This window comes from Pogona vitticeps, chromosome 4, assembly GCF_051106095.1.
Source record: "Pogona vitticeps strain Pit_001003342236 chromosome 4, PviZW2.1, whole genome shotgun sequence".
Lineage (NCBI taxonomy): Eukaryota > Metazoa > Chordata > Lepidosauria > Squamata > Agamidae > Pogona > Pogona vitticeps.
Genome location: NC_135786.1, coordinates 197186811 through 197213182, shown reverse-complemented (window position 1 = coordinate 197213182; position 26372 = coordinate 197186811). Strand labels below are relative to the sequence as shown.

The window sequence follows — 26372 nt, the reverse complement described above, 5'->3', positions numbered from 1 at the left end:
ATTCAGAGAAGGAACAGTACCATCTACTAAGGTTGCTGCCTCCTAAACCTTGTATTTCTATGCTTATTGTAGACAGTACTTCTTTTAACATATACCTTTTTGGGTAGAAAACTTTAGATTCTGATAGATGGATCAGGGGCTCATTTCACCCAAATGTAACCCAGCTTTCTGTTCCAAACACAGTGTGGGATCCAACATACTTGTGCACATGAACAGAAGACACTTCTGCTCATATGAACAGCAGTCCATACGGATTGCTAGTTTCTTCTTCTCACTGTAGCCAGTTTTCAGGAAGGGCCTCCATTGGTGCCCTCAGGTGCATGATTGGAGTTTCACATGTCTAAAGCCAATCCTCACGTGCCCATCTAGAGATGGAATTTAGCTAGCTATTTGGTGCTGGTGGCACCCAGACCATTGTGCTCCACACAGCATTCAGTATTTCAACAGTAGAGTAAGGAGATTCAGGTTTTTCTCTGTGAAAAAAAAGTATGTTTCCTGCCCTGCTTCTGTTATTCCAAAAGTGGTGGGGGGGGAGGAAAACCTTGGATTTTCCCCTCAAATGTTTCTCTTCAGTACCAAAATAGTACTCTTCCTGGAACAGCAAGAGCAGGACAGATATGAAATTTAACCAAAGTTCAGTCAAACATTCAGCTGATCATATACTAGATCTTGCTGTCGCCTTCTGAAGACATCAAATCGGTGATTTCTTATCTACTGAATATGTGATTTTTGAGTGTTAGCACTAACTGTTTTTCTTTTATCTCCCCATCACCACCATCTCTTTCTCAACAGGGCCATGCAGAGGGACAAAGCATTGTACCTTACCTGAACACGTTTTGGTGTAGCACCTCTTCTATCCACTGAGGAATGCAGGGAAGTCGCTCCATCACAGACTGCTTTATGCAGTCAAGGCAGTTGAGCATCTATTTAGAAAATATAAGCTGCTAAGCACTTAGGACTATTTGATCTGGTGGGTTATTCACTCTGGGAAAAAAAATATTAGTCTTGCTCCTTCCTCCACCCCTTTCTTTCTTTTTCTTTCACCTTCCACATCCTTTAATGGACGTTGCTTTTCTTCATTCCTTAAAGGAAGGAGGCCTGGACCATTCAGATCTTATGTTGGTTTTATTTTTGCTGTGAAGTGCTGCGCTAGTAACTGCCTTAGCAACTGTAGATGTCTTGGATAAAAGTCCTGGATTTTCCATTGGTTTTCATAATGGGTGTTTATATGAAACTACTAAAGACTTTTTAAATGGCTTGATGTAGCAGTCATAGCAAGTTTGTAAATAGCATCTATGTTACACTCTCCTAGAGTATAAAATGTGAATGTTTTTGTAGCTAATTGTAATTTGAAACTGGCTCATTCCAGTTTATTGATTTCACAAAGGGGGTTAAATTGGCAAACATTCATATTTTTACTTCATTTATAAGCAACTGACTAATAGTTCTATATTTTCAGACTCTTTGAAAGGAAAAAAAAAGGAAAATTATTCCCAAATGAATTTAATTAAACAGAAATTGGCTCTGTGTCGTTATACAAAAAAAAGAAGTCTAGTGTTGGGAAAAGAGCAAACACATTTATTTTGTACTGCCTAAAACTGCTTTTTTATCACTTTATGTGTAACAGTTAGTAAACGTCATTTACGTCCTCTTATGTATAAAACTGCCAAATGCTTTCTTGATATTTTATTAGATGCAGAAACAGATTGGAAACAGCTAAATTATAACCTTTACATATGGCTATGTATTATTGTTTCTTCATACTGTGTCTGTATTTAATCTTTTTTTATGGAAGCTGTTGCGCCTATTTATGAAATAATAAATATAGGTGTTTGTAAGTAAATTTGTTAGCATCTTAAAGAGGAATTTTTTAAACTACTTTTTTTGGCATCAGTGTATTTGCTGCTGGCGTGAACACATTTAATTTTTACAGGGTTAAGAGTAAAGCCAAACCAGCTTTTTTTTTCTGGCAGAAAAGAAAGGTTAATCAGCATTTATTCTGCACTTCATATGTTGATCTAGGACCATAAAGGAGAAGAAAGTGAAGGAGATGGGAGCTAAGTCCTTAAGAAATGGCTTTGTTCCTTTGGTCCTGTTTTGAGAAAGCTTCTCATGTAACATTCTATTTCTTAAAAAAAATATTGCTAAATAAGGAGAGGTAGAGAGAATATCACACACATGCTGTGAACAGGCACTTCTCTGTGCTCTACTCCGAAGGGACACTTTCTACATATTCATGGGGGTTCCAGGCACAAGTCATTCTCCTGCCCCTAGCTGGCAAGAAAGAAGCCCCTGCATGTGGGCAGTACCATAGAAAGCAATGCCATGATTTTAGATGGATGCCTTAGGCTTTCACAGAGCATCTTTCCAAAAGATTTTACAGAGCTCATATGGCAAAAGACTACTAAAATTCAAATTTACCAAAAATACTTCAGTGATGAAGGCAACAACAGTTATGGCATTATCATTATGAGTAAGAAGTAGCAGAAACAGGACCAATTCACTGCCTCCTTAGCAACCACTTGATGGCTCCAGAGCAGAATAGTGGATAAGAAAAGCCAAAACCAGGTCTCTTAAAGGCTTAGATCAGGGGCAGTGTTGAGTAAATCATCTTGAGGTAAGGCTATGGTGGATGCAATCAGTTCCATGATTCTCCATGCAGGAGTCGACCTCCCTAAGAAAGAAGGTACCTCTAGTTCTCCCACCAATGTACTGAATCCGTGTGAGATAAACTGTCATTTTCCAGTTCATGTTGATTAGTAGCTCTCTTTCCCCTCCCTTTTGAAAATTTATTTAGTCTATAGTCCTCCCTCTCCTCATCCCAAACAGTATCAGTTTGGGATGAGGAGTATCAGTTACATTTGGGGCCTCTGATCATTATCTTTTGTCTACTTATCCCAGACTATAAGCTCTTTCAGGCAAGTATTTCTTAGTGTTTGGGGAGGTTTACAATATGTTTTCTTCTCTTAAGCGATGGTTACTATGCTGACGTTTTCAAACCGGTCTACCAATCAAATTGATAAATCAGTTGGCTTCTATTTCAGATGTGAAATAGAGACATTGTACAAAACCAGCTCTACCCCATGTAAAATGCTTACAAAAATATGTTTGCATTGAAATAAAAATTAGGCAATGTACAAACTTGAATCACTTGCGCATGTAATAACTAAGAAATAATGCAGATCAGATGTGATTATTCAGATGGCTGTGGACGAGTTCTAATTTTCTTGGCTTGAATCCATGTAGGAATTCATGATTGCATTCACAGTTTATTGTCTTTATGTTCAGTAGTTTAGAAATATACCAACATTAATAATTAGCTAGTGTTTTGTATTAATTCTGTTATGGTAAAACTTCATTTCCCGCACAAATTAATTCTATAAAAAGAGCAGGCAATTAGTTTTTACAGGAATTGACTCTGACAGGATTTAATGGGAGAGTGTTGTATTATCAGCATTTTCTTCTGGAGAGGTTGTGCTGTCACCATTTATAAATTTCATTGAGCAGCCAAGGTTCAAACTAGAAGCAAATATTAATGTCAATAAAAAGTATGTCATAAATAAACTACTTTGGTGTGGAAGTGTCGCTCTTTAAATGTCTACTAGAGTTCAGAGGGTTGTACCTAACCCAATGCTTGGTTTAGCCAGTTTTCCACACAGGAAATTAACACTGCAGAAGTGCATGAATTTTGCAAAGGTCTGGAGTCTAACAGAATGGGACAGTGTGCTATTTCATAACATAAGTGCATCCAAGAAATCAAAATGGCAGCCCAGGAAATAAAGGTAGGTATCCATTTTTCAAGAGTTGTTGCTTAAACCAGGGATTGACAACTTGGGACCTCCAGATTTGGGAGAAAACCATGATTTTCCTACCCTCACAACACCAAAACCTTCTGTGTCTGAAAGATTAATCATCATTAGGACAAGATGCTTGGTATCCCCCAGATTTTTACCTCATTTTTTACATGCAAAATAAGTTGAACCATACATAGAAAAGAAGCTTTGCTGCTCCACATTTTCTACTAACCTGCCCAAGTTAGATATTATGCCATCCAATGTTCCTCTCCCCATCAACAACTTGGACATCCTGCTTACTGAATACAAATGCCCTTGAGGATGGGCTTTTATGGAGATTTTCCCCCAACAATCAGAGTGTGATGGTCATGTTGCCTTATCAGAGAAGGTGCCATTTCTTTCATGCTCTGTTCCCTCTGTCCACTATTTTAACAAAAGCACCTTATGAAAAGCTTCAGATGCTCTCCTAGGACAAACCCCCTTTTCTTTGTAGCCCATTGTCCTTTATGCCTTGTGAGACTGCTTTGCAACTTGGTTTCTTTACTGAGGGAATAATAAGAATATATTATTTACTGATCTGTTTCTTACCCCCTTCATACTTTTAATACATTGTTAGTGAGCCCACCTACCCCCTGCAACAGGATGAGGAATTCTCTAGGCTCCTCCTCACATATACATCAACCTCTTCTTGTGTAGATTTTGAGACAATTTGCACAGAACAGCAATTGACTGTGCAGAAGATACAGCAGCCAAGGGTATGCCATCAGGTTGTTCAAAAATGGATGAAATTTGCACACACTCAAAAACCTTTTGAAAAAATCACCCCATGAAATAAGAATAAGAACAATCTGACAACTGTAGAGCTTAGATGGAACTGTGTGGATTGTCTAGTCCAGCCGTTGTCAAGGAGGTGTAGTCTTCCAATTTGAATAAAAATAAACAAACTTCTCATTTCCTTGCTAAGAATTAGACATGACAAGATTCTCAATGTCTACTTGATATATCATTTCAGCAACATGTGGATGACCATATATAATAGGGCAAAGTTATCACCATCCATCAGATATGGAGTGGGCCTATAGCTTCCTGTTTTGACATGAGGAAATGGCATGAAACTGGTCCAGAATTGGTTAGAATTATGCAGGGGCGAAAAGGTGATGAAGCAAATGATAGCGCCTTAGGTTTTTGGGAAGTAAGTTTGCTACGGCAGGGAGCAAGTATATTTTGTCTGGAGAAAGGTGGAAAGGCTTCAACCCTCCAACAACAAGGGAAAGGCAAAAATGCTTCATCGAGATCCTGAGAAGCTGACCATCTGATCAAGCTGAAGTCAGCTAAGATACTTAACAAGTTGGATATTAATGGGTTAGCTTACCTCTTTTTAAAAATCTCCTCAGTGAAAAAGGGACTATAATGTTTATAAAGCAAAATACTTCAAAAATCCACAGTACAAGCCATGTTGGAACATACGTATTTGCTAGCCTTGGTTTCTCCTTGATGATGCACAATTTAAATCAATGGAACTAATAGAGGAACTGACTCCCCAAATCTGCACTGATTCAATGGGACTACTCTATGGTGTTTTATTATGCTAAGCTAGTGGTTCCCAACCTTGGATAGCACACATGTTCTTGGACTGCAAATTCCAAAAGCCTTCACCATCAGCTATGCTGGGAATTTCTGGGAGTTGCAGTGCAAGAACAGCTGGGTTGCCCGAGGTTAGGAACCACTGTGCTAAGCAAACATACTCTTATGTTGGCAGGAACAACCATTACTGGATAAGATTATCATGCAAAATACATGAGAGTTCTTTCTGTTTACATATATTCCCATGTAGTTTTGCTGAATTTACATGTTTTTAAAGTTAACGGCTCACATGAAAACAGTAAGAGGAACTCAAATGTGTGTGTCATTAGTGCTGACTGTATGAAACTTCAAGAGTGCTTGTGCTGTATCCTACCAGATGTGAAGCAGTACATATGACTAATATTTACCAGTGATACCCAGCAGCATTTAACACATTTTGCCACTTATGTTAGAGCACTGGTATAATGCTACACAACTTCAGGTCAAAAGAATAATACTGCCATAAATGTATATGACAGAATGCATTTTTTCAATGCATCTTTCTCTCTTCCCCCTACACACTGTTCTTTAAGTATATATTATTTATTTATTGAAATGTTTTTACCCCACCTTTCTCCTCCATAGGACCCAAGGTAGTTACAGTGAATGTACATGTAAATGTAAATGAAATGAAATAGAGTCCTGCTATACAAATACAGTTTAGATTCCACTTTTCCACTTTATGTACATCTTCTCCAGTCTGAACTTACATAAACATACTTTGCTAAGAGCGCCATACATGAACATGTAATATTCTGCCTTTTAAAGGGGGAGTTGGAAAATACAAGCTGATGAAACAACCAAGGGTAGGTGGAGCACACGGAGCAAGCAGGGACTTTTTCACTTGACCCTAAGTCCAAGCATAATTGCCCTAAGTGACTCTCAAGGAAAAAAAATTACTTTGCCAAAGATTAGTATTGACTTGTTTGTTAAGACTCTTAAATGGCTGTTATCTGGCAATATCCCTGCAAGTGCCTGTTGTATCAGGAGATCAGGCTTGTACCTGGGTGCTTGCCAGCTGTTATTTAAACCAACCCCACACCATGTTGAGTCATTTTCCAGGCCAAACTGCTAATTTATTAGCACGCGAGAATCTTTTGCTCTTCACCAAATGTTGCAGTTTCTGTTCACATTGGAGCTGACAACAAATGGCAAGTACAGGAAGCTAGTAGGTGTTCAGAAAGGTTCCTGAAACTCAGATTTCCCACCATGAATGTGGTTATGCTGTTACTTTCCTTTAAAAGTCAGAAAACCACAATTTGTAACGGTTGCATGCAAAAAAAAAATCTTTTATCAACTTGGGATTCAAAGAAACAGACTCATGTAGTGGGTGTCTGGGCAAGCAGTGTAATTTCTGAAGCTCTGTTATTCTTAGTGGGTTGTTGTTTGTTCGTTTTTTTACTCAATCCCAAAATCCCAGTGCCCATGCTAATTAGCAGATTTTTGGGACTTGTAATTTTAAAAAAGCAACTTTCCCCTCCTTTCCCTTTTATAAACTACCATTAAAATGTAGACTGCCATCTTTACCTAGAATCAAGCCAATTTGCAAATTGTGACAATTGCTTCCAAATAAAACTGCAGTTACACGGCTCCCCAGTGGTCTCCAACCTTGGGCCTCCAGATGTTCTTGGACTTCAACTCCCAGAAATCCTGGCCAGCAGAGGTAGTGGCGAAGGCTTCTGGGAGTTATAGTCCAAGAACATCTGGAGGCCCAAGGTTGGGGACCACTATGCTAAACGACATCAGGAGAAATGACAGTCTAAAGTCCCCTTTGGCTTGTTGAACCATTGGGAGGATGAGAGGTAAACACCTGGTTCTAAGTAATTCCAAAATACACCTATTGCTTTTTCAGAATACATTCATCATATGGGTAATGTAATGTTAAAAGGGAGTTGTGATAAGATCACTATAGAGAGCATCCCAAGCAGGCTGCCTGAGCTCACCTAGCATCCCCTGGATGGCCTGTTGGTTTCAGCCAGCAGATTTCCACATAAATATGCTAAGAGTGGGAGGATCAGGAGACTTTATTCAAGGATGTGGAAGATGCTTCCCTTCTGACACACCCTTTATTCAAGGATGTGTCAGAAGGCACGATATAGCAAGCCCACACTGGGGGGGGGGGAGTACCCTTCGGTCAGTGTTTCCCAATGAATCCACAGACGTTCTGGGACTAAAACTACCTGAAGCCTTCACCAACAGGTGCTGGCCAGGATGTCCAAGATTTATAGTCCAAGAACATCTGGGGACCCAATTTTGGAAAATACTGCCTTAGGCGAACAGCCCTCCCCTGAACAGGTGTCCCAATGTAGGGCTCTTGAAGCTGAAATCTTGGATACTTTTGCATCCATCCTTGGGGGGTCTCTGTGCACACACTGATGCATAACCCCGGCAGCTGCGACAAGTGCTGTAATTGATGAGGTGGAAAGCATGCGATGCTTGGAGGTGATTGAACCCCTGACAGGGCTAACCTGTGTTGGTGCCTAAGCTTCATGGGAGCCATCAGGTCTTGTATCAATTCTAATTCCTTAACTTAGTGTCAAAAGTTTATGCCTGCCCCATGCCTCAGATAGATGAACAGCTAGGTGACTCTTACTTTCTAACACCTTTATATCTAACCAAAAGGTATTGGGAAATCTCACTGTGGAGGCAAGACAAGTAAAATACAGCTTTTACTACACTCAAAGGGCTCCTGTGCTTTACATGTATGCCCTTTGGGGCAGCTGCCATGTGCCAGTGCCAAATAGATCGGATCCTAGAACTCATCCAGGAGTTCAGGGTAGGTTATATAGATAATATTATTTTCAACCGCACATGATTAGCCCATCTAACCCACCTCTTGATGATATTGGAAGAGCCCAAGCTGGCAGGCAGGGCTCACCCCAAACCTTGCTAAATGCAAAGTGGCCCAACAGCAGATGAAATACTTAGGGTTCGGAATGGGAAACAGCATAATCCAAACCATGGCAGATAAAGTACATAAGATCACTGGCAAGCCATGCCTCCAGACTAAGAAACAAGTACAGTAATTTGGGGACATAACGAAGTATTATTGACTCCCAAGCTGACTACACCAGAACACAGAGTGCTGTCCTCTGAAGATGCCAGCCACAGAGACTGGCGAAATGTTAGGAAGAACAACCTTCAGAACACTTCCAAAGAGCCTGAAAAACCCACAACAACCATTAGATCCCAGCTGTGAAAGCCTTCGCGAATACAGTATTATTGACAGTTTGTCTCACACTTTGTCACTGCACTTTGCCCCCCAACAGAACTCATTTGGAATCGAGTGCCGCACCAAATTTTCTGGGTTCCCTGAGAAGAAGCATTATTTGTAACCTTGAAAGAGACCCTCTGCCAAGCCCTTGTCCTTAAGGCCCCATATTTCAATAGACCACAGACACCTCACATTAAAGATTGGGGGCAGTACCTGAACAAATTTGGGGTGGTTTGGGCCCTCCAGAATCAAAATTATGCTGCCATTGAATGAAGAGCTCTTAGCAGTCTGCTGGGCTACCCATGCCCTCCATTATTATGTGTTAAGAGGTCCTTTTACCCCAGTAATGGATCATGTGCCCCTGCAGTGGCTAGCTCCAATGACGAATACAAACCCACGACTCTCCTGCTGGTATCTAGACCTACAGCCTTTTCTGTATGTAGTACAGTATAGGAAAGGGAAAGCACATGCTTACGCTGATTACTTCACCAGTCCAGGGACCCTGGGTGGCAGAGGAGGCTGATGAGCTGAAGGCCTGCTCCCTCAGGTTTTACCAAGATCCCAGTCCAGGGATACTTCTTGGTGTAAAGAAGGGATCCTTCTTCAGAACATACTTGAAGAGCTCCTCCACAATGTAGCTAGGCATGGGATCCTCTTCCACATTGACCCAGTTGTGACAAACCCAGACCTACTGGGATATGCCACAGTTTCACTAAGCTGCCACCAACCATTCCCTATAAGAAGTCACACAGACCAGGGATGGATTTTTAACAAATAAAGGAATAAGGTTTATTTACATAACACACAGGGAAAAATAAAATGATCAGGTGAATAAGATACAGTAACGTGGCTTAGTCTCAAACATACCTACACACAGTTTGGTTCACACAGAACACTTAACTTGAAGCACAGACCCTGAACCTATCAGTTCTGGCTATCCCTACAGACACCTGAACCTATCAGGTTGGTACTGACTGACACACAGTAGTACCCTGTCTGACACACAGACTCCCACTCAAGCTTCTTCTCTCAGCTCTTCTCCAGCTTCTTCTAGCTTCTCCACACACGCTCCACATATATATACAGTACAGCCCCTCCTCCTGATGTCCCGCCTTCCACTCCCCATAGGATGGAACTTTCCCTCCAAACCCATGACAGACAGGCAACATCAGTGCTGTATGTAACACCTCCCCTCTTTATAAGTTGTTTTATAGGGGGAAAGCTAAGGTGCTTTTCACCAAAAAACAACCTGGACCCAAAACAAACAAAAACAGTCATATAATAACATACAATACCATACTTACTTATACTTACACTCTATTAGGCATTTAAACATTTACCATTAACAATACATCAAGTTACCTTTATTCATACAAACCAACATGTTTAATAAACAGACACATTTGACTTTTTGTCATCAAAATATATACATAGTCCATGTTTCTTTCGCCGTCTTCATTCTTCAGGTCTTCTTGACAAGGCGTCAGCAACACAGTTCACTGACCCTCTGACCACCTTCACTTCAAAGTCATAGTCTTGCAGGTTTAAAGCCCACCTCATAAGTTTACTATTGTGGGTTTTCATTGTCTTTAACCATTGCAGTGGTGAATGGTCAGTGCACAGAATAAAATGTCTTCCCCAGATGTAAGGCTTGGCCTTCTGGATCGCGTAGACTATGGCCAGGCACTCCTTCTCCACGGTTGCCAAATGTCTCTCACCTTTCTGGAGTTTCCTACTCAGGTAGGACACTGGATGCTGGTCACCATTCTCATCCTCCTGGCAAAGAACTGCTCCTACCCCGCTGTTAGACGCATCGGTGTAGATGATGAACTCCCGGTTGAAGTCTGGAGCACGCAGCACTGGATAGTTGATGAGGGCCTCCTTCAACCTCTGGAACGCCTCCTCACAGTCGCTGGTCCACGGGATGCGGTCATCAGTCTTCTTCCTCGTCAGATCGGTCAGCGGAGCCGCAATCTCGCTAAACCTCGGGATGAACTTTCTGTAGTAGCCCACCAACCCAAGAAATGATTTGACTTTTTTCTTGGTGTTGGGTCTGGGCCAATCACGAACTGCTTCTATCTTGGCCTCGAGGGGTTTTATCACTCCTCCCCCTACTATGTGACCCAAGTATTTTATTTCTGGGCTACCCAGCTGCAGTTTGTTCTCTTTACAGAGCCTAGGCCAAAGCACTCCCTCCCCTGGGTTAAAGTGCCTCTCCCTGCCTTCCTGGTCATCCCAAGCTTTCTTTCTGACCTTTTGAGCTTGCAGGGTCTCTGCTGCTAGCTCTAGGTTTCTCTTTAGGTCATTTATTAAGGTGTCTATATATGTCACAACGTCTTGTGGGTCATCCTGGGTGATCTGCTCCCAATTTTGTTTGATCAAATCAAGGGGCCCTTTCACCCTTCTCCCAAATAAAAGTTCAAACGGACTAAACCCGGTACTGGCTTGTGGCACTGATCGATAAGCAAACAAAAGGGATTGCAGCTTCTGGTCCCAATTGTTTGGATTCTCTGCCAAGTAAGCCCTAATCATGCGCATTAGAGTCCCATTGAACTTCTCAGTTAACCCATTACTTTCAGGGTGATAGGCAGTGGTTTCCTTGTGCTTAATTCCACAGATTTGCCATAAGCGTTTCATGAGCTTCGATGTGAACGATGCGCCCAAATCTGTGATTATTTCTGAGGCAAATCCCATCCTGGACATATACCCCACCAAGGCATCTGCCACTGTGTTAGTTTCAATGTTAGTCAAGGGTATGGCTTCAGGGTACCTCGTGGCATGGTCCACAATGGTGAGAATGAACCTGTTCCCCCTCTTTGTGGCCTTGGGCAAAGGTCCCACAATATCCACCCCTATGCATTTGAACGGAGTGTCAATCACAGGCAAAGGGCACAACTTTGCTTTGGTCCTGTCGCGGCTATTCCCCTGCCTTTGACACACATCACATTGCTTACAGAACTCCCTGATCTGCTTCCCTATGTCAGGCCAGTAAAAATTCTGTGTGATTCTCTGCTGTGTTTTGTTCACCCCTAAGTGCGCAGCAAACATGTCAGAGTGCCCCCTTTGTAAGATCATGGGGCGATACTTTTCAGGTACCACTAGCTGACTTCTGATCCCATCTCCCCCTTTTGAGATATTCCTCAGGGTCTCTCTATATAAAATCCCCTTTTTCTCTAGAAATCTCACTGGGGTTTCAGGTGTTAGCTGGGCGTCAGTCACCTGTTCAAAACACTTTTGGAGAGTGGCGTCTGCCTTTTGCTCTTGGCCAAATCGGCTGTCTGTGGTTAAGGTTTCCACCACAGCTTCGGCACTCCCCTCTGCTTCCGTCTCTGGCTCATCAGTACCCCCCTGAACTGTCCCCGTGGTGGCTTGTGAACGTGTAATCACTAGCACCCGTTTCACATGTTCAACCAGGTCATTTCCCACGAGCACGGCTGCTGGCAGAGTCGATGAAATCGCTAGCCGCCAAACTCCCCTCCAGCCTTGAAAGTTCACAGGTACCTCCGCTACTGGCAGTGAGATCACCTGCCCCTCAATCCCTGCCACCTTCATGCTCTCATTTGGGATTATATATTCCCTAGGAATAATATCTGGATGGCACAGGGTCACCTGGGAGCAAGTGTCCCTCAACCCCCGATACTGATGGTCAAGTATTCCTACGTCCACCCCTGCTGTTTCAAACAACTGAGAATCTGTTCTCACGAGCAAGCAGCGCTTGACCTCCACAAGAGGACCATTTTCCTCAGCCTGATCAGCAGATGTAACTGTTCCAGATTGAGTAGCCATGGCAACAGGCTCCCTCAGTGACAAGGGGCTTTGCTCTTTCTGGACACAGAACACAGCTTTTGGCTTGGTTCCACTCGAATCCTGAGGCACAATTCCTTTTAGCTGCTTTAATTTCTCACACTCTGAGATTAGATGGCCCTTTCCCTGACAGAAATAACATTTTCTGCTATATTTTGAGTCTTTCTCATCTTGTTTTGGTTTTCCCTCCAAAATCTGGTTCCTGGACTGGCTCTGCCCAGAAGTTTTATCAACAAAATGGCCGCCCATTTTTGGCGGGCTCTGAACTAACCCTTTGGAGTACTTAGGGTCCCATGTTTCCCTCATGTTTTCTTCAGAATAATTCAGGTTTTGATGTTGTGCCTTAACCTGTGTGCCTTCTTTTGGTTTCTTTTCTAGCTGCAATTTCTTCTCTTTTATTCTCAATTCCAGCTCCTTTTTCTTAGCCTCAAACTCAGCCCTGATCTGTAAAATTTCTTCCTCAGCCCTAGCTTTTATCTCTTTTACTTTTTCTTCAGTCTTATCCCTGATTTCTTTTAATTTAATGTCTTTTTGCTGATTATATTTTTCAAGATCTTGCTCACTTTGTCTGACCTGAGCCTCATACTTTTCTTTCTTTGACATTTCTTCGACTGATAAATTGTTAATAAACTTATTTAGGAAATCCAATTCTAATTGTACCATTCTAATTTGGTGTTTCAGTTCCATCTCTTTCATCCTTATGGCCATTCCCCTTTTCTTGGCATCTACCTCTGCCTGACTGATTTCAGCTCTTTCTCTGGCCTCTATTTCAAATTGCCTCATCCTCAGTTCATGCTGTTGGGCTATAAGCATTTTTCTGAGTTCTGGGTTCTGTTCTCCCGTGCTGTCCTCCTGCACTGAGCCAAATTCATCCTCAGAACCTTGATCTACCTGGGGTTCCCTCGCTTCACCCATTTCTGCCATTTGGCTTCGAGTCAAGGGCATAATCCCCCCCCCCCAGAACAGGCTGCTTTCAAAAGTCAAGCCTCAAAATAAAGCGACCACTTTTTTTTTCTCTTTTGCCTCAGACGCAGCTTTCTATAGATTGCTGCTGTTCTTCAGCACTAACTTGCAACAGTTGCGAGCCAGAGTCTACCCCCCTCTGCTAGGCCTCGCAGCAGGCAGGCTAAATCACTTCTACTTTACAGTTTTGCCTCAGCTTTTTTTCCCGCCAAAACAGGCTGCCTCAGAGCTCCCTAATCTAGTCCCCAATCTGAGGTTACACGTTCTTCTACTAGCGCACCTCCCCGTGAGGTACACCTAGAAGATTACCTACGTGCTCTCAGATTGTCCCTGACTAGACCCCCCTTGCTCTGGGCACACTTGCCAAGGCTTTGCTGGACCACTGGACAACTGGACCAGTCGTATCCCACACGCTGGACACCAATCAATGTGACAAACCCAGACCTACTGGGATATGCCACAGTTTCACTAAGCTGCCACCAACCATTCCCTATAAGAAGTCACACAGACCAGGGATGGATTTTTAACAAATAAAGGAATAAGGTTTATTTACATAACACACAGGGAAAAATAAAATGATCAGGTGAATAAGATACAGTAACGTGGCTTAGTCTCAAACATACCTACACACAGTTTGGTTCACACAGAACACTTAACTTGAAGCACAGACCCTGAACCTATCAGTTCTGGCTATCCCTACAGACACCTGAACCTATCAGGTTGGTACTGACTGACACACAGTAGTACCCTGTCTGACACACAGACTCCCACTCAAGCTTCTTCTCTCAGCTCTTCTCCAGCTTCTTCTAGCTTCTCCACACACGCTCCACATATATATACAGTACAGCCCCTCCTCCTGATGTCCCGCCTTCCACTCCCCATAGGATGGAACTTTCCCTCCAAACCCATGACAGACAGGCAACATCAGTGCTGTATGTAACACCAGTATTCTTCCTTTCCCAGTCATCTCATCTCTACCCCTACATTGCCTCATGGAAGAGAAGATACCAACCAAGGGACCCTAGTCATCGTGAGGGCAGCTCCTCCTCCACCACTGCCACCCACTCCCCATCCTAATTCTGATGCCCACACTCAATGGAGGTGTCAACTCTAGCACCAACAAGAATGGCTGTAGGCAAGGACAACCCAGCATCCGGACATAGGTCTGTAGGGTGGTATAACCCCCCCCCCTTTGGAAAGGATCAGGGACCGTGGACTATGATAAAGACTTTTGGCAACTCCACAATTCCTGTTCTGATTGGTCCCAGTGAAACCCAAAGACTAAGCTTGCAGGACGGCAGTGCAGGAAACATGGCTCCCTAAAGGCAGGACTTTGGGGGGTGAGGGGGTGTTAGTGAAGAAACCAGGATTGTAACTCCCACCTCCCTCTCAATAAAGTAAGAGTTGCCTCAACCTTCTGGCCTTGAGTATATGGGTACTCACACAGGGAAGGGTATGCACACCATCCCAACTCTTGGTGTGGGCAGCAGTGCTCACATAATGTAAGTGAAACCAATGTTAGAATATATAAGCTGTTCATGTTATGCAGCCTGAAACACAGTTCAACATCAAATAAGAGCACTCACAAAGATTCCACAGTCAAACATTAGCAATGAAAAGAATAATGTTCCACTATGGCTAAATGTCAATATAAATAGCAATGAGCTACAATTAAAGTTGATTTGGCCTTTCCAATAGAACTCTGATTTTCTGGGATTAATCTCGACCTTTTCAAGTTGCATCAGGCTGAAATAAGTTGTCAGAACAGATGTGAATTTTATTTGCAAAGAACAATTGCAATGTTGTAACCCTTAGAGGGCCAATGTTCTCCAGATTGCCTGGCAGAAAAATGTCTAGAATGCAGACATTTTGATAATGTGGTCACCAAGCAAAACCTTTCCAATGTCAGATTATAATGGTGATTTTCACTAAGGAAAAGAGATCGACACTGGATATGTACTGTGCCTCAAATGGCTGCTTCTACAGCACAAAGACTTTTTCTTAGATGAATGTGGTGAAAGGTGATAACTATATACATCATAATGTTGCAGAGAGCATGGAAACACCAAGCCACTGCCTCTTCTCCATGTGGGTTATCAAAGGGAGAGGCTGCAGAGTCGCACACAAACTTACTCTTCTGCTATATATCCCTTTCTCAGTTTGAAACGGGGGAAATGAGCATGAGCTAGCTAAGAAGATTTGGGATAGGATGTGCCCTCCTCAGTCCCAGGGAGGTTTTACAGGGATGCTTACAGGAAAGGGAATAGAAACAAGAAGGGGATGGCAGCAGTGATGACTGCAGCAGGAAGCACAGCTGCATGGCTGCTCACCTCTGGAATGCAGCTGGGCTAAGACATGGATCTTTGAGCCTTACCTCCTGCAGTGTCTTGGCCCCAAAGATCCAGACCTTGGGCAAGGAGGTGACCATGCAACAACCTCTGGTGGTGATGAGGCAGTCAGTCAAAACAAACTGCTCCTCCTACCACCACAGCAACTGACATTTTGCCCTCTTCCTTCTTATCCTCTTAGCCCTCTTAAGTTTACCTGTACAGAAGCAGCTCACTTGATCCAACATAGAACGAGTGAGTGGTACATGTCTGCCAGTGGCTCTTCTGCTGCCCCAGTTAAGCACTTCATTGGAGTTATCATCATTGCAAGGAGAAGCTGTAAGCTAGAGAATACTAGAAGCCTCGCCACAGCACAGACCTCAGGATTCTGTAAGATGGAACCCTGGCAGCTTACGAGGCATCAAATTGCTGTAACTGTGTGATGCAGATTCACTCAGAAAAGTTCCATCTGACTCTTCCTCCACCATCTTTCACTATGAAGAGAGAGAGCGCAGGGCCACACCATTGTTTCTGCTGCAAGACCAAAAACCTGAGTGTATCTATATCGCACAGTAAGCCACCATGATTCCCAGTTCTGGCAAAAGTGTAGGAAATTGATGCCTGTCTCCTGATACCCCTCTCCTGCATTGGGCATTTTTCCTTTTAAGCCTGGATATTATACATCCCCATCATGGCTTGTCACCTGTGATGGATTTTTCCTCCAGGAATCTGTCCAATCCCTTTTTAAAGGCATCTAGGCCAGATGCCATCACCACATCCTGTGGCAAGAAGTCCCACAGACTAACAACATGCTGGGTAAAGAAACTAGTTAGCTGTAACATTACTTTTCCCAGTAACAAATGTAATCATCATTATCGCCGTCATCATAATGTGCCACCAATCAATTCTGAATTACAGCAACCTTTTCAGATTTTCCAGGCAGAGAGTACTCAGAAGTGCTTTACCCATTCTCTTCCTGAGGGCATCCCGGGATGGTGCAGCTACGCAGGCTGGCTCTACTTGCAGGAGGTATAGCGGGGAAGCATCATTTAAATTAAAAACAAAAACAAAAAAATTAACTAAACCTACAGCCACCTACAGCTTCCCAGCTTTGACTACCAATGACTTGCAGCCCATTTTAGAGAACAATACTTCTCTCTCCCAGGCTTCTGAGGGGCCAGCCTGTACTTACCAATTTTATTCAACTGCTGACACACAGCAAGCAACACAACATGGAGACAGAGGCGGGAATAAGACTCTGCCATAAACCTAGCTGCCAGTGGTGCCCCAGATTTACACCGGCAGCACCATCAAAGGTGCAAATAGTGTCAGCCACAACATCAGGGCTCTATTTACCTGTTTATCCCTTAACACGAGTTATGCCAAAACTGTACAGTATATTGCTTCCTGCTTTCTACATAAGACAAACAGGAGAATCTGTGCAGATGAATGAATGGATGCAAATCTGACATCAGGAATGGCAACATGAAGAAAGTGAAAAACACTTGAACCTCCTAGGATATTTTGTTACAGAAGCTGCAGTGACTATTGCAGAAAAAGGGAACTACAAAGGCAGTCCCAAGACAGAGACAGCAGGGACTGGTGACAAAAAGAAATTTGAGTGCATTGCCAAGGGCCTAAATGGAGATCAAAACTTCTTAGTGCACTAAATAGATTAACAACCCAGCTTTACGTAACATCTTATGGGTATAAAATAATTGCATCCCTTGATGATAGACTCCGACCTTTGCCCCAGAAACAATCAAGTTCATCTAGTATATGGCTTTCAAATAATTAATAGTCCCATTCCTGTGCTAACAAATCATTGTCACTTGGCCCATCATCTGTAATGAGAAACATCTCTAATATGTTAGGGAAGATAAAAGAATTGCAGTACCTGAAGTCTGAAACAGCCCAAGACATTTTGGCACTTGAAGCTCCAACGCTATTCCCTAGAACTACTGTATGCCTTGCTGAACGTAGTGGTGTTTACTTCAGAGTAAACATGTATAATAGGCTTTCTGAACTACATGCCTTCCAGATGCATTATATCAGACCATTTCAGCAGCCTCCAACTGCAGGTTGTGCTGTCTAGAGATGACTGGAATTATATTACAAGGAGGGAACCAAGTTGTTAAAAATTCAGGCAAAGTCAATCAGTAAATCAAAATGGCATTTATTGTATGATGCAACTGACTTTTTTGTCAATTATTGGTAATATCAAATGTTTTTTCAAGAGTCAAATCACTTCCCTCTACCTTATTCCATGTTACGAGGCAAGGGATTTTCAGATTTTTTTTAAAAAAACTATAAAATCCACAGTTCTTCAGTTTGGAAGTTCCACCTGACAGACACCTCAATATGGTTCACCTGGAGAAAAGGTCTAGCTGAGAGGGCTTTGTGCCTTAGCACAGGCCTCATTCTGCTCTAGCTTCCTGTTCAAAATGAAAACTTCCAGCTAGTAGTGAAGCTGCTTCATTTCTGAATAGGAAACTAGGCAGAGCTAGGCCTATGATGAGCCATGAAGCCTTCCTCGTTATGTCTTTTCTCCAGGTCAGCCACATCTAGGTGTGAGTCTATCAGGTGGAACTATTGGATCTGTTATCTATTTATAGATAATAATGGGATTCGTAGTCCAAAAAAATTGAAAATCCCATGCCTACGTGTCACCCTGATTGCAGTTCTTTCGTCACAGAGGCATATACAGGTTTTGCTATTGATGCTTGGTTATAGTGGTGCTAGACAAAATTAGTTGGGCACAGACCACAGTTGTAGGTTAAAAAGATACAGCACATCTGAACCATCAGTTTTCTGTTTCCATTATTGCCACTATCAATATCCCTTATGTTCTGCCATTTGGATAGTCTTCATGTCAGTTATTCTTCATTTTCTATTAGGAAATAGAATATACTTGAAAACTGATAAAAATACATTATGCATCACCTAAGTACAGTAATTGCTTAATTTACACCGCAATTCATACAGTGAATTAAAGTCTTATTGATATTTTGATATCAAAGTGCTTGAGATTGTATTTGGTTTAAAACAAGGAAGGCTACATTTATTTCATAAAAAAATATTACGGTATCATTTCACTCTAGTAACCTACTCCTCTATGCAACTAGTCTGGCTTACAGACGAGGTAGGGTTACCCACATGAGGGGAGGAAAGCATCACAACTAAGTAAAAAACCCTGCCATAATTTTCAAAGAAATGCATTTTAATCCTCATTTAGATATTCATAAAACATATGGACTATACAGTGAAGTTGAGGAGCAGAGCCTACTAACTCTATTCCCCTACATCACAATTTTTATGTCCTCAACATGTACCAGGCATCACCACAGCAAGAAGCTCCCTCTATTTGAGGATACACTGCATATGATTTATAGCTGTGGGAACTCGTGGTTCTGCAAGCCAAACTGTATGTTATAGGCAGTCAATTTTTAAGATTAAATCATATTAATGTTCCAGATACACCAGATAGGTAGACTGTCCTGTTTGAGAAATCAGACGTGTATAAAAACAGTACTTTGCTCCCAAAGTCTAATAACAAAAGAAAACAAGCTGATTTGCAAGATAAGGAGATGAGGGATATGCTTTATCTAGTTAAGAAATTCCTTCTTCTAACAGTTATCCGGCCTTAAATCTCAAGGACAGCTCCTTACTACACACAGACACCCATTACATCTCTGCCCTTTCCCAATATTATCAAGAATCCCATATGTTTAATGTGAATGTCTACAAAAGAGCATCAAAACATATTCAACTGGACATGCCTACAGTGCTCCCACAATCAGGAACCCCAATGAGGCAGGAGTCCTGATCACGATGAGCACTGTAAGGATGCACAGTGGAACATATTTACAGACTCCTTTGCAAACTTAAATACACAAAGGCTGTGCTGGGTTCTGTAGAGTGACATAGGAGACATGGCTTGTGTGTGTGCCTTTGTTCCCACCATCTATTTAGGCTTCCCCAGGTTCAGGCATAATAAGTGAATAGAGCTTATATACAGAAATCAATGAAAATTCTAATACAAGTGGGAAGAGCTACTCTACTCATCGCTTCCCTCTCAATTTTAGAGGTGACACATTTTAAGGTGCCATGTGGCTCTTCTGCCTTTATCGATTCAGTAGTAATTGCTGGAGGTAAATAGGTACACTAAAGAAGATGTGTGGCTTTGTTCTGGGAGGAGGAGATAGAGGGAGAAGAACTCCCTCAGGATTGTTACCTGCTTTGACCATAGATTGATATTCTTAGTGTTGCCAATGTTACTTCCTCCTTTCTCACATTTCCTTCTTCATCCTTTCCAGGAGTTGACAGAGAAGACATCTTCTGTTGTTGTTTTCAGGAGTGAGGAGTCAGCCTCAGCTCCTTGTCTTTCTGTTTTAGTTAGCTAGAACTAAGATTCCCACTCTGGCTTAAATCCTGTTGCTTACAGTAATCCAGATCATAACCTTGTATAATTATAACATGCACCAAGCTAGCATGTATGTATACCCTCCCTGAGAATAACAGCAGAGGTAGTTTATGCACCAGGGAAGAAAAGACTGAAAGTTACCATATAATTTGGCTTATGCTAAGAAATAGGACTTCAACCATCAGCTTTCATACTTTCTATTGTTGCTGATTATTGTTCCATTTCCTGTTGTGAACCATCCAGAATGGTCTTAGTAGACAGATGGGCAGTATACAAATCAAATCAAATCAATCAATAAAATAATTAGAAAAGAAGCATGGATGTGATTTCTCTCCAAAAAGGGAGTTGTGCTGTGGTAACCATTCCAATTTTCAGGGGCTGAATCCACAAGTTAACTTGGCTGGTGCTTGCTCTGCTAACAGTTCTGGCCTAAGGACAGCATGCAGTGTGCAATACTCCAACAGGATGGGGGATATTCTCTACCATATGTAAGATGTGGATTGCACTAAGACAGGGGCCAGAATCAGTTGAACAGAATGAGCAAGCATCTCCCAAAAGGTGAAAACAATGAAGCAAAAATAACCAGATGGGACACTGTCAACATAGTTTGTTTCCCCAACCCAGTTAACTGTAATGGTAAACACTTAACTCTGATAAAATCTTGAAGCCAGGTTGTGTTTGGTATGAAAATTCATTTGTGCAAGGGAAGCATCTGTTCATTATCATTCGTGGATTTAACTGTTTGCTTTTTATAACCTAGAGGTATGTATGTACTAACCACATATATTTCAATATGGCCAACATCCAAAAGAGAGCATTTCCTATAATCTTTTTACTTCACAAAGGTAGCTTCAGTTTTCAGCACCTCAAATTAGTTCAGAGAACTGCACAGCATTATGTGATGAGCTATAGCAGGTTAAACTTCTGTTACAGGTGCAAACATATCATCTATTAATCCTAGAAAAGAAGAGCCCTTATTTTGCAGATATAGTCTGCCAGTCTACATGGATTCTAGGGTATCCCCCACATGTTGGAAGAAGTATACTACATACTATATACTACTACTACTACTACTACTACTGCTACTACTACTACTACTACTACTAGAGACTGCATATCATGGTTATTCTGGCTGGGAGGAACTATTTTGATTTGGTTACATTGAAGGTTCTTTGGTAATTCTTTTTCCTTCCTTCCTTCCTTCCTTTTCCCATTTATATTATCTTGAATGGTCAGCAGTAAGAATCTGTACCTTTCATTTCTCATTATGTGATCCAATTATTATATGTTTTATGATATCTTAATCTTCATCCAATTATTTTAATTTGGTCCAAGAAATTAATTGTGTCACATAATAGATCTACATCTGAAATGCTTCTGTTCTTTTTTTTTAAGCAGCCAGTACTAAAAGTCCATGATTCCATGCCATATGGTAGAGCCTAGGATACACGGCACCAAAGGATGTTCATTCTCAAAACCATGAAATTATATGGCTTTGGTGTTTATGCACTCTTCTTTTTGTACTTTTTTTTTAGCTTGGCTGCTTGCTTTTTGATTATTTTCAGTTTCAATGTGGGTTTTAATTGGGTTTTAAAAGAAATCCCAGAAATACCAAGATAGCCAAATTTTAGCAGTCATGGCCACTGTAGGTCAGCATGAACATTAGTCAGGAGAGAGTTGTCTTATTTTATAAATTAATACACTTACATTCTCACGTGTACGCTTTCAATATAAGACTTCTGAGTACAAGTACTCAAACAATTGGGAAGAAGTCCTTTCATTCTAAATTTCCATTATACCTCCCCACACTTTGCAGAAGTTTAGAGAAATTACCTTTTTGGACTTTAAGGATGTTCCAGCCAGCCATGACCAGTGGCCATTCTGTCTGGGAAATGTTGGGAGTTGTAGTCCAGGAAAGTAACTTCTCTGAGATCTGGATGCTATTCCTTCTAGTGAAAATGATTGCATAACATTTGATCATCAAAACCAGAAGTTTGGTCATCAGTGCCAGTAACCAGTGTTGTAATCCTGTTGGATTCTGCTGCTTCTGCCTGAATTTTCAAGCCACCTTTCCTCCTGCAGCTTCCCGTGCACCCTGAAAACCTACTCTAGAAGGTTGGGAAACCTTTTGCTTCAGGGGTTTTTACACCTCAAAGTGCTAGAGCAAAAGAGGAAAGCAAGGAAGACCCAAATCTGGTGGAACACAATCGGATCTTTGCCCATGTGTTATTTCCTAGGTTTGGGGAAAGTTACATAGGTACATTCACTCATCCATTCAGGGGATGAGACCATTAGTTGAACAAATCTGTGAACAATGAGTATCCGAAGTAATAGTTAATTATACGAATGATATATTGATAGAAATGGCAAAGTATTTGAGTAACATCAGTGAAAGAAAACCAAAGCATTCTGGTGTACAACTCAAGAAATGACTTCCTCATTCTCCTGTACATGAATAAATATTCTAACAATGCAAGGATCACAACTATAGCATCATTATATCTGTAAATAAAATGTCACAAACTATATTAGCAACAGCAACTTGTGAGTGTAAATTCGGTGCTAATCAGGAGAAAGAGACAGAGGAGTTGCAGTACATAAATCCCCCAAAGCTCTCAGTCTAATTAGTGAAGATAAACTAGTTGCCAGATTGCATTGCTCAAAAAACATAAAGCAAAGGAGGTTATAATATTTATTGTTGCTGTATAAAGACACTGATTAGGCACCCTCCCCCTGACAACAACATATAGACTTAATCACTTACCTCCAAACAAAGGATAATGGCTCGTTCTGTCTGCATGGTTTGACAAATTAATCCAGATCTGGCCCAAATAAGGAGATTTGCATTTTTCAAATAATAATGAACATCATGCTAGTAGGGTAGCATCACTACCAAATTTATATCAGAAACATAGCTCTACCACATCTCGGAACTTGGAGCAACCTCCTGAATTATGCTTTCCTTAATATAAATATACTTGTGTGAAAATGGGTGCACATCCAAATTGTCAGGCATTTGTGCTGCCATGGACTCCCTGCTAAGATGTGTATGTATAAGCACCAGACAATCAGTTCGAAGTTCTAGACTCTGGACTAAATGGCCCTAAACTCTGCTCCCAGATGATAATGTGTTACTTCACACTTCCAAATGTGCCAGTTGTGCTATACTGTATTTCAAGGCCCTTCTCATTCAACTGACCAAAGCCCTGGTGTATCCTCGAGTTCCTCAGAGAGCACTGCTTCCTTCCCAGACTTCCAATTCAGCACTCACATGTTGATCTCAGATGGACCATATAGACACACTCACCTGTAGGGAAATTCCAGATGTTAGAAGCAGGCCTCAACAGCATGTACTGATAATGGATGCAGCACACTCTGTGATTAACAGCCCCCACACTGGCACCACTGAACTTCTCATGGAGGGATTGAGAAATCAATCAATTCTGAAAAAGCAATAAGGAAATAAAATTCACCTCCTACTGGCTCTCTTATACCCTCAAATATCCTCCTAGCCAGCCTCCTGGCACTACTAAACACACTCTTCTCCTTCTGCTTAAGGCCCTATCTGTCCAAGTACAGTGATGCCTCGCTCGATGATGATAATCCATTCCACTGAAATCGCTGTTTAGCGAAATCATTGTCTAGCAAAAAGCATTTCCCCATTGGAATGCATTGAAACCTGTTTAATGCGTTCCAATGGGGAAGAATCATAGTTGTCTACCGAAGATCAGCCATAGGAAAGCTGCTTTGCGAACCTCCAATCAGCTGTTTAAATCGCTGTCTTGCAAAGCTTAGATCACCAAAACACCTGTTTGCAAGCACGGAGGGAGCTGTCAAAATCATCATCTAGCGAAAATCAGTTTGCGAAGCAGGGACCAAACATTGTCCAGCGAAATTCCCCCATAGGAATCACTGTTTTGCGAATCGCTATAGCGATTGCAAAAAGCCAATGTCTAGCGAAAAAACTGTCATACGGGGTAACTGTCTAGCGAGGCGCCACTGTAACAGCAACAGAAGCAGTGGCAGCATACTCTGCAGGAGGAAAAGAGAAGGGTTTTCCCAAACACACCAAGCTCAAATCCTGGTGCTCATTCAAATTAAAACAATGTGCTTGGGCCCAATGACCAGTGAGAGAGGAGGTCTCACTTGGAGGCTTTTAACAGCCTGTGAAGTTCATTTCTAAGGCAAAATCCCAAACGAATTTTGCCAGCACATCATATACAGTATTTCTTTAGAAACCTCTTTCCTGTAATTATGCTCCGTCAACAAGCAGTAACATCCAAACACTTCTTATTGACCATCACTACTCAGACTCAAGCTGTGTTGGCATGGCATGTATTTCAGCAGTCCCACACTGTAAAAAAAATCTTTAGATGTTTTCACTACCGCAAAATGTGTAACCGCAGGAGAAAGCTTTTCATTGGCACTTACATGGGGGAACTCACGTCTGAACTTGCCTTGAGAGAATGATGTTCTAATAATTGGCACAGTGAGAATATATTATGCAGTGAAGAGTGTTTTTTTTTTTTTGTTCAGAAATAGTTAGAAACAAAGGAATGTAATGCTTCTATGCCCACAATTCAGAAAACTTTGTAATAATATGACACTGTGAGCAGCTAGCAGATTGTTCCTGATATAATTCTTCAGTTAAAATAGGATGTTGTACAGGAAATTCTAGTACGATAGATGACATGCAATGTTCCAGCTAGGGAATTTCACTGCTATTACAGAACAGGTTCTCTCTCACTCACTCTCTCGCACAGCATATGTGAAGAACAGATACCTTTTCTTCTGTGTGGCAGCCAGTGTTTTGATATGAAGACCCCATATTCAAGAGGTGGAGAATTTGTTAAAAGAACCTGAAGGCTGCCGAAAAAACCCTTGTCTTCCCATCTCCTGCCAGGAGTGGCTAGCCAATCACGATCTGCCAAGCCATTGGCAGAATCATGGCATCCATGGTGGATTGGTGAGTGGACCATCTGGCCCACGGGGCTGGATCTTTGTTATCGCCACTTGTGTGGGGATATTCGTATTCATATCCGAATACCCCCATCTCTACACAGGACCTTTCTCCCATACTAGGGAGTGGCAGAGTGTCTCAGTAACTTCCATTAGAGGAAATAAAATGGGAAACGGCTGTTTTTTCAGCTGTATGGTTCCATCTGCACATTAGAAAATGGAGGAAAGCTGGGGTGAAAAACTTAATAAACTAAGATGTGAATAAGCAGTGAGAAAGGACTATGTCTGATTACACCAGACAGGTTCACTTGGCTGGGAACAATCTCCTTTAAGCAACCCTTTCACCCACAAATAAATCACTCCAGTACAGGCCCAAAGAGTAATTCAGCTGCTGGTTCATGATCTCACATACATCAAGTGACTGGCAGAAAAGAGCTTGTACCAGACAATGGCACAAGTGGTCCAAAATGTGAGCTATTTCCCTGTCTGATTGCACCCTTAAATGGTGCTTTCAATAAGAATTGAAAGCACCATTTAAAAGTATCACTACCACATTACTTGGTAGTGATACTTTTGAAACATTATCTCAGTATAATATGTGGCATTCAGTAGAAGCTACACTGATGATAGACCAGAGACAAACATCTGTTCGTTGTACCTCTCTTGATGGATTGTATCTCTCTTAATGGCTAGGCAAACCATGAATGACAAAGTTTGTGTTTTACTGTACTATGTAATAATGAAGAACTTGGAAGTAAAAGAGTGACAACAAACAATGCAGCTGCCAGCAAAAAAAAAGGGGGGTCTAAAGTGTGCTGCTCATATACCACCCCATAGCAATTCAAGCACTCTCTGGGCGGTTTGCAATTTAATTATGCAGGCTACACATTGCCCCCTGCCCAGCAAGCTGGGTACTCATTTTACTAACCTTGGAAGGATAGAAAGCTGTATTACAGCAATTTAACCACCCTGCCACAAGGCTCCTTCTACAGTGTTTACATTTTGGGGTTTCAGGGTTGCAATAAAGTTAAATTTCAAGGGAAATGTAAAAAATAAAATAAAAAAATATGTTGCTTGTGTAATTAAAATGTTCACAGTTACATTTAAACAATACTGTTTAAGGAATATTTTGAGACATTTTCAAAAGCATCTTGACAAGATATTTAGACTATGAGTAGCAGAAACTAATTCCTTTTGAAAAAATAGCTTTCCAAGCTCTATGGTAACAGCAGACCTTCTTTAAGAGATATTTTATTTATTTATTT

At 41.6% G+C, this 26372-nt stretch overlaps 1 protein-coding gene and 1 long non-coding RNA gene across 6 annotated transcripts in view; one reads left to right on the top strand and one right to left on the bottom strand.

Moving 5' to 3' along the window:
* The window catches only part of TOX (thymocyte selection associated high mobility group box), a 249230-nt gene extending 245666 nt beyond the window's left edge, over positions 1 to 3564 (top strand). For all 5 annotated transcript variants that reach the window (XM_072998960.2, XM_020811519.3, XM_072998958.2 and 2 more), the window contains one exon: positions 793 to 3564. In XM_072998960.2, coding sequence (XP_072855061.2) covers positions 793 to 829 — 37 coding nt within the window. In that variant the 3' untranslated portion in view covers positions 830 to 3564. The remainder of the gene's footprint in view (positions 1 to 792) is intronic.
* LOC140706941 (uncharacterized) overlaps positions 1 to 26372 on the bottom strand; it is a 78396-nt gene that overhangs the window by 45086 nt on the left and 6938 nt on the right. Inside the window, exon 2 of the long non-coding RNA XR_013545411.1 lies at positions 23456 to 23591. This is a non-coding gene — a long non-coding RNA (uncharacterized LOC140706941). The remainder of the gene's footprint in view (positions 1 to 23455; positions 23592 to 26372) is intronic.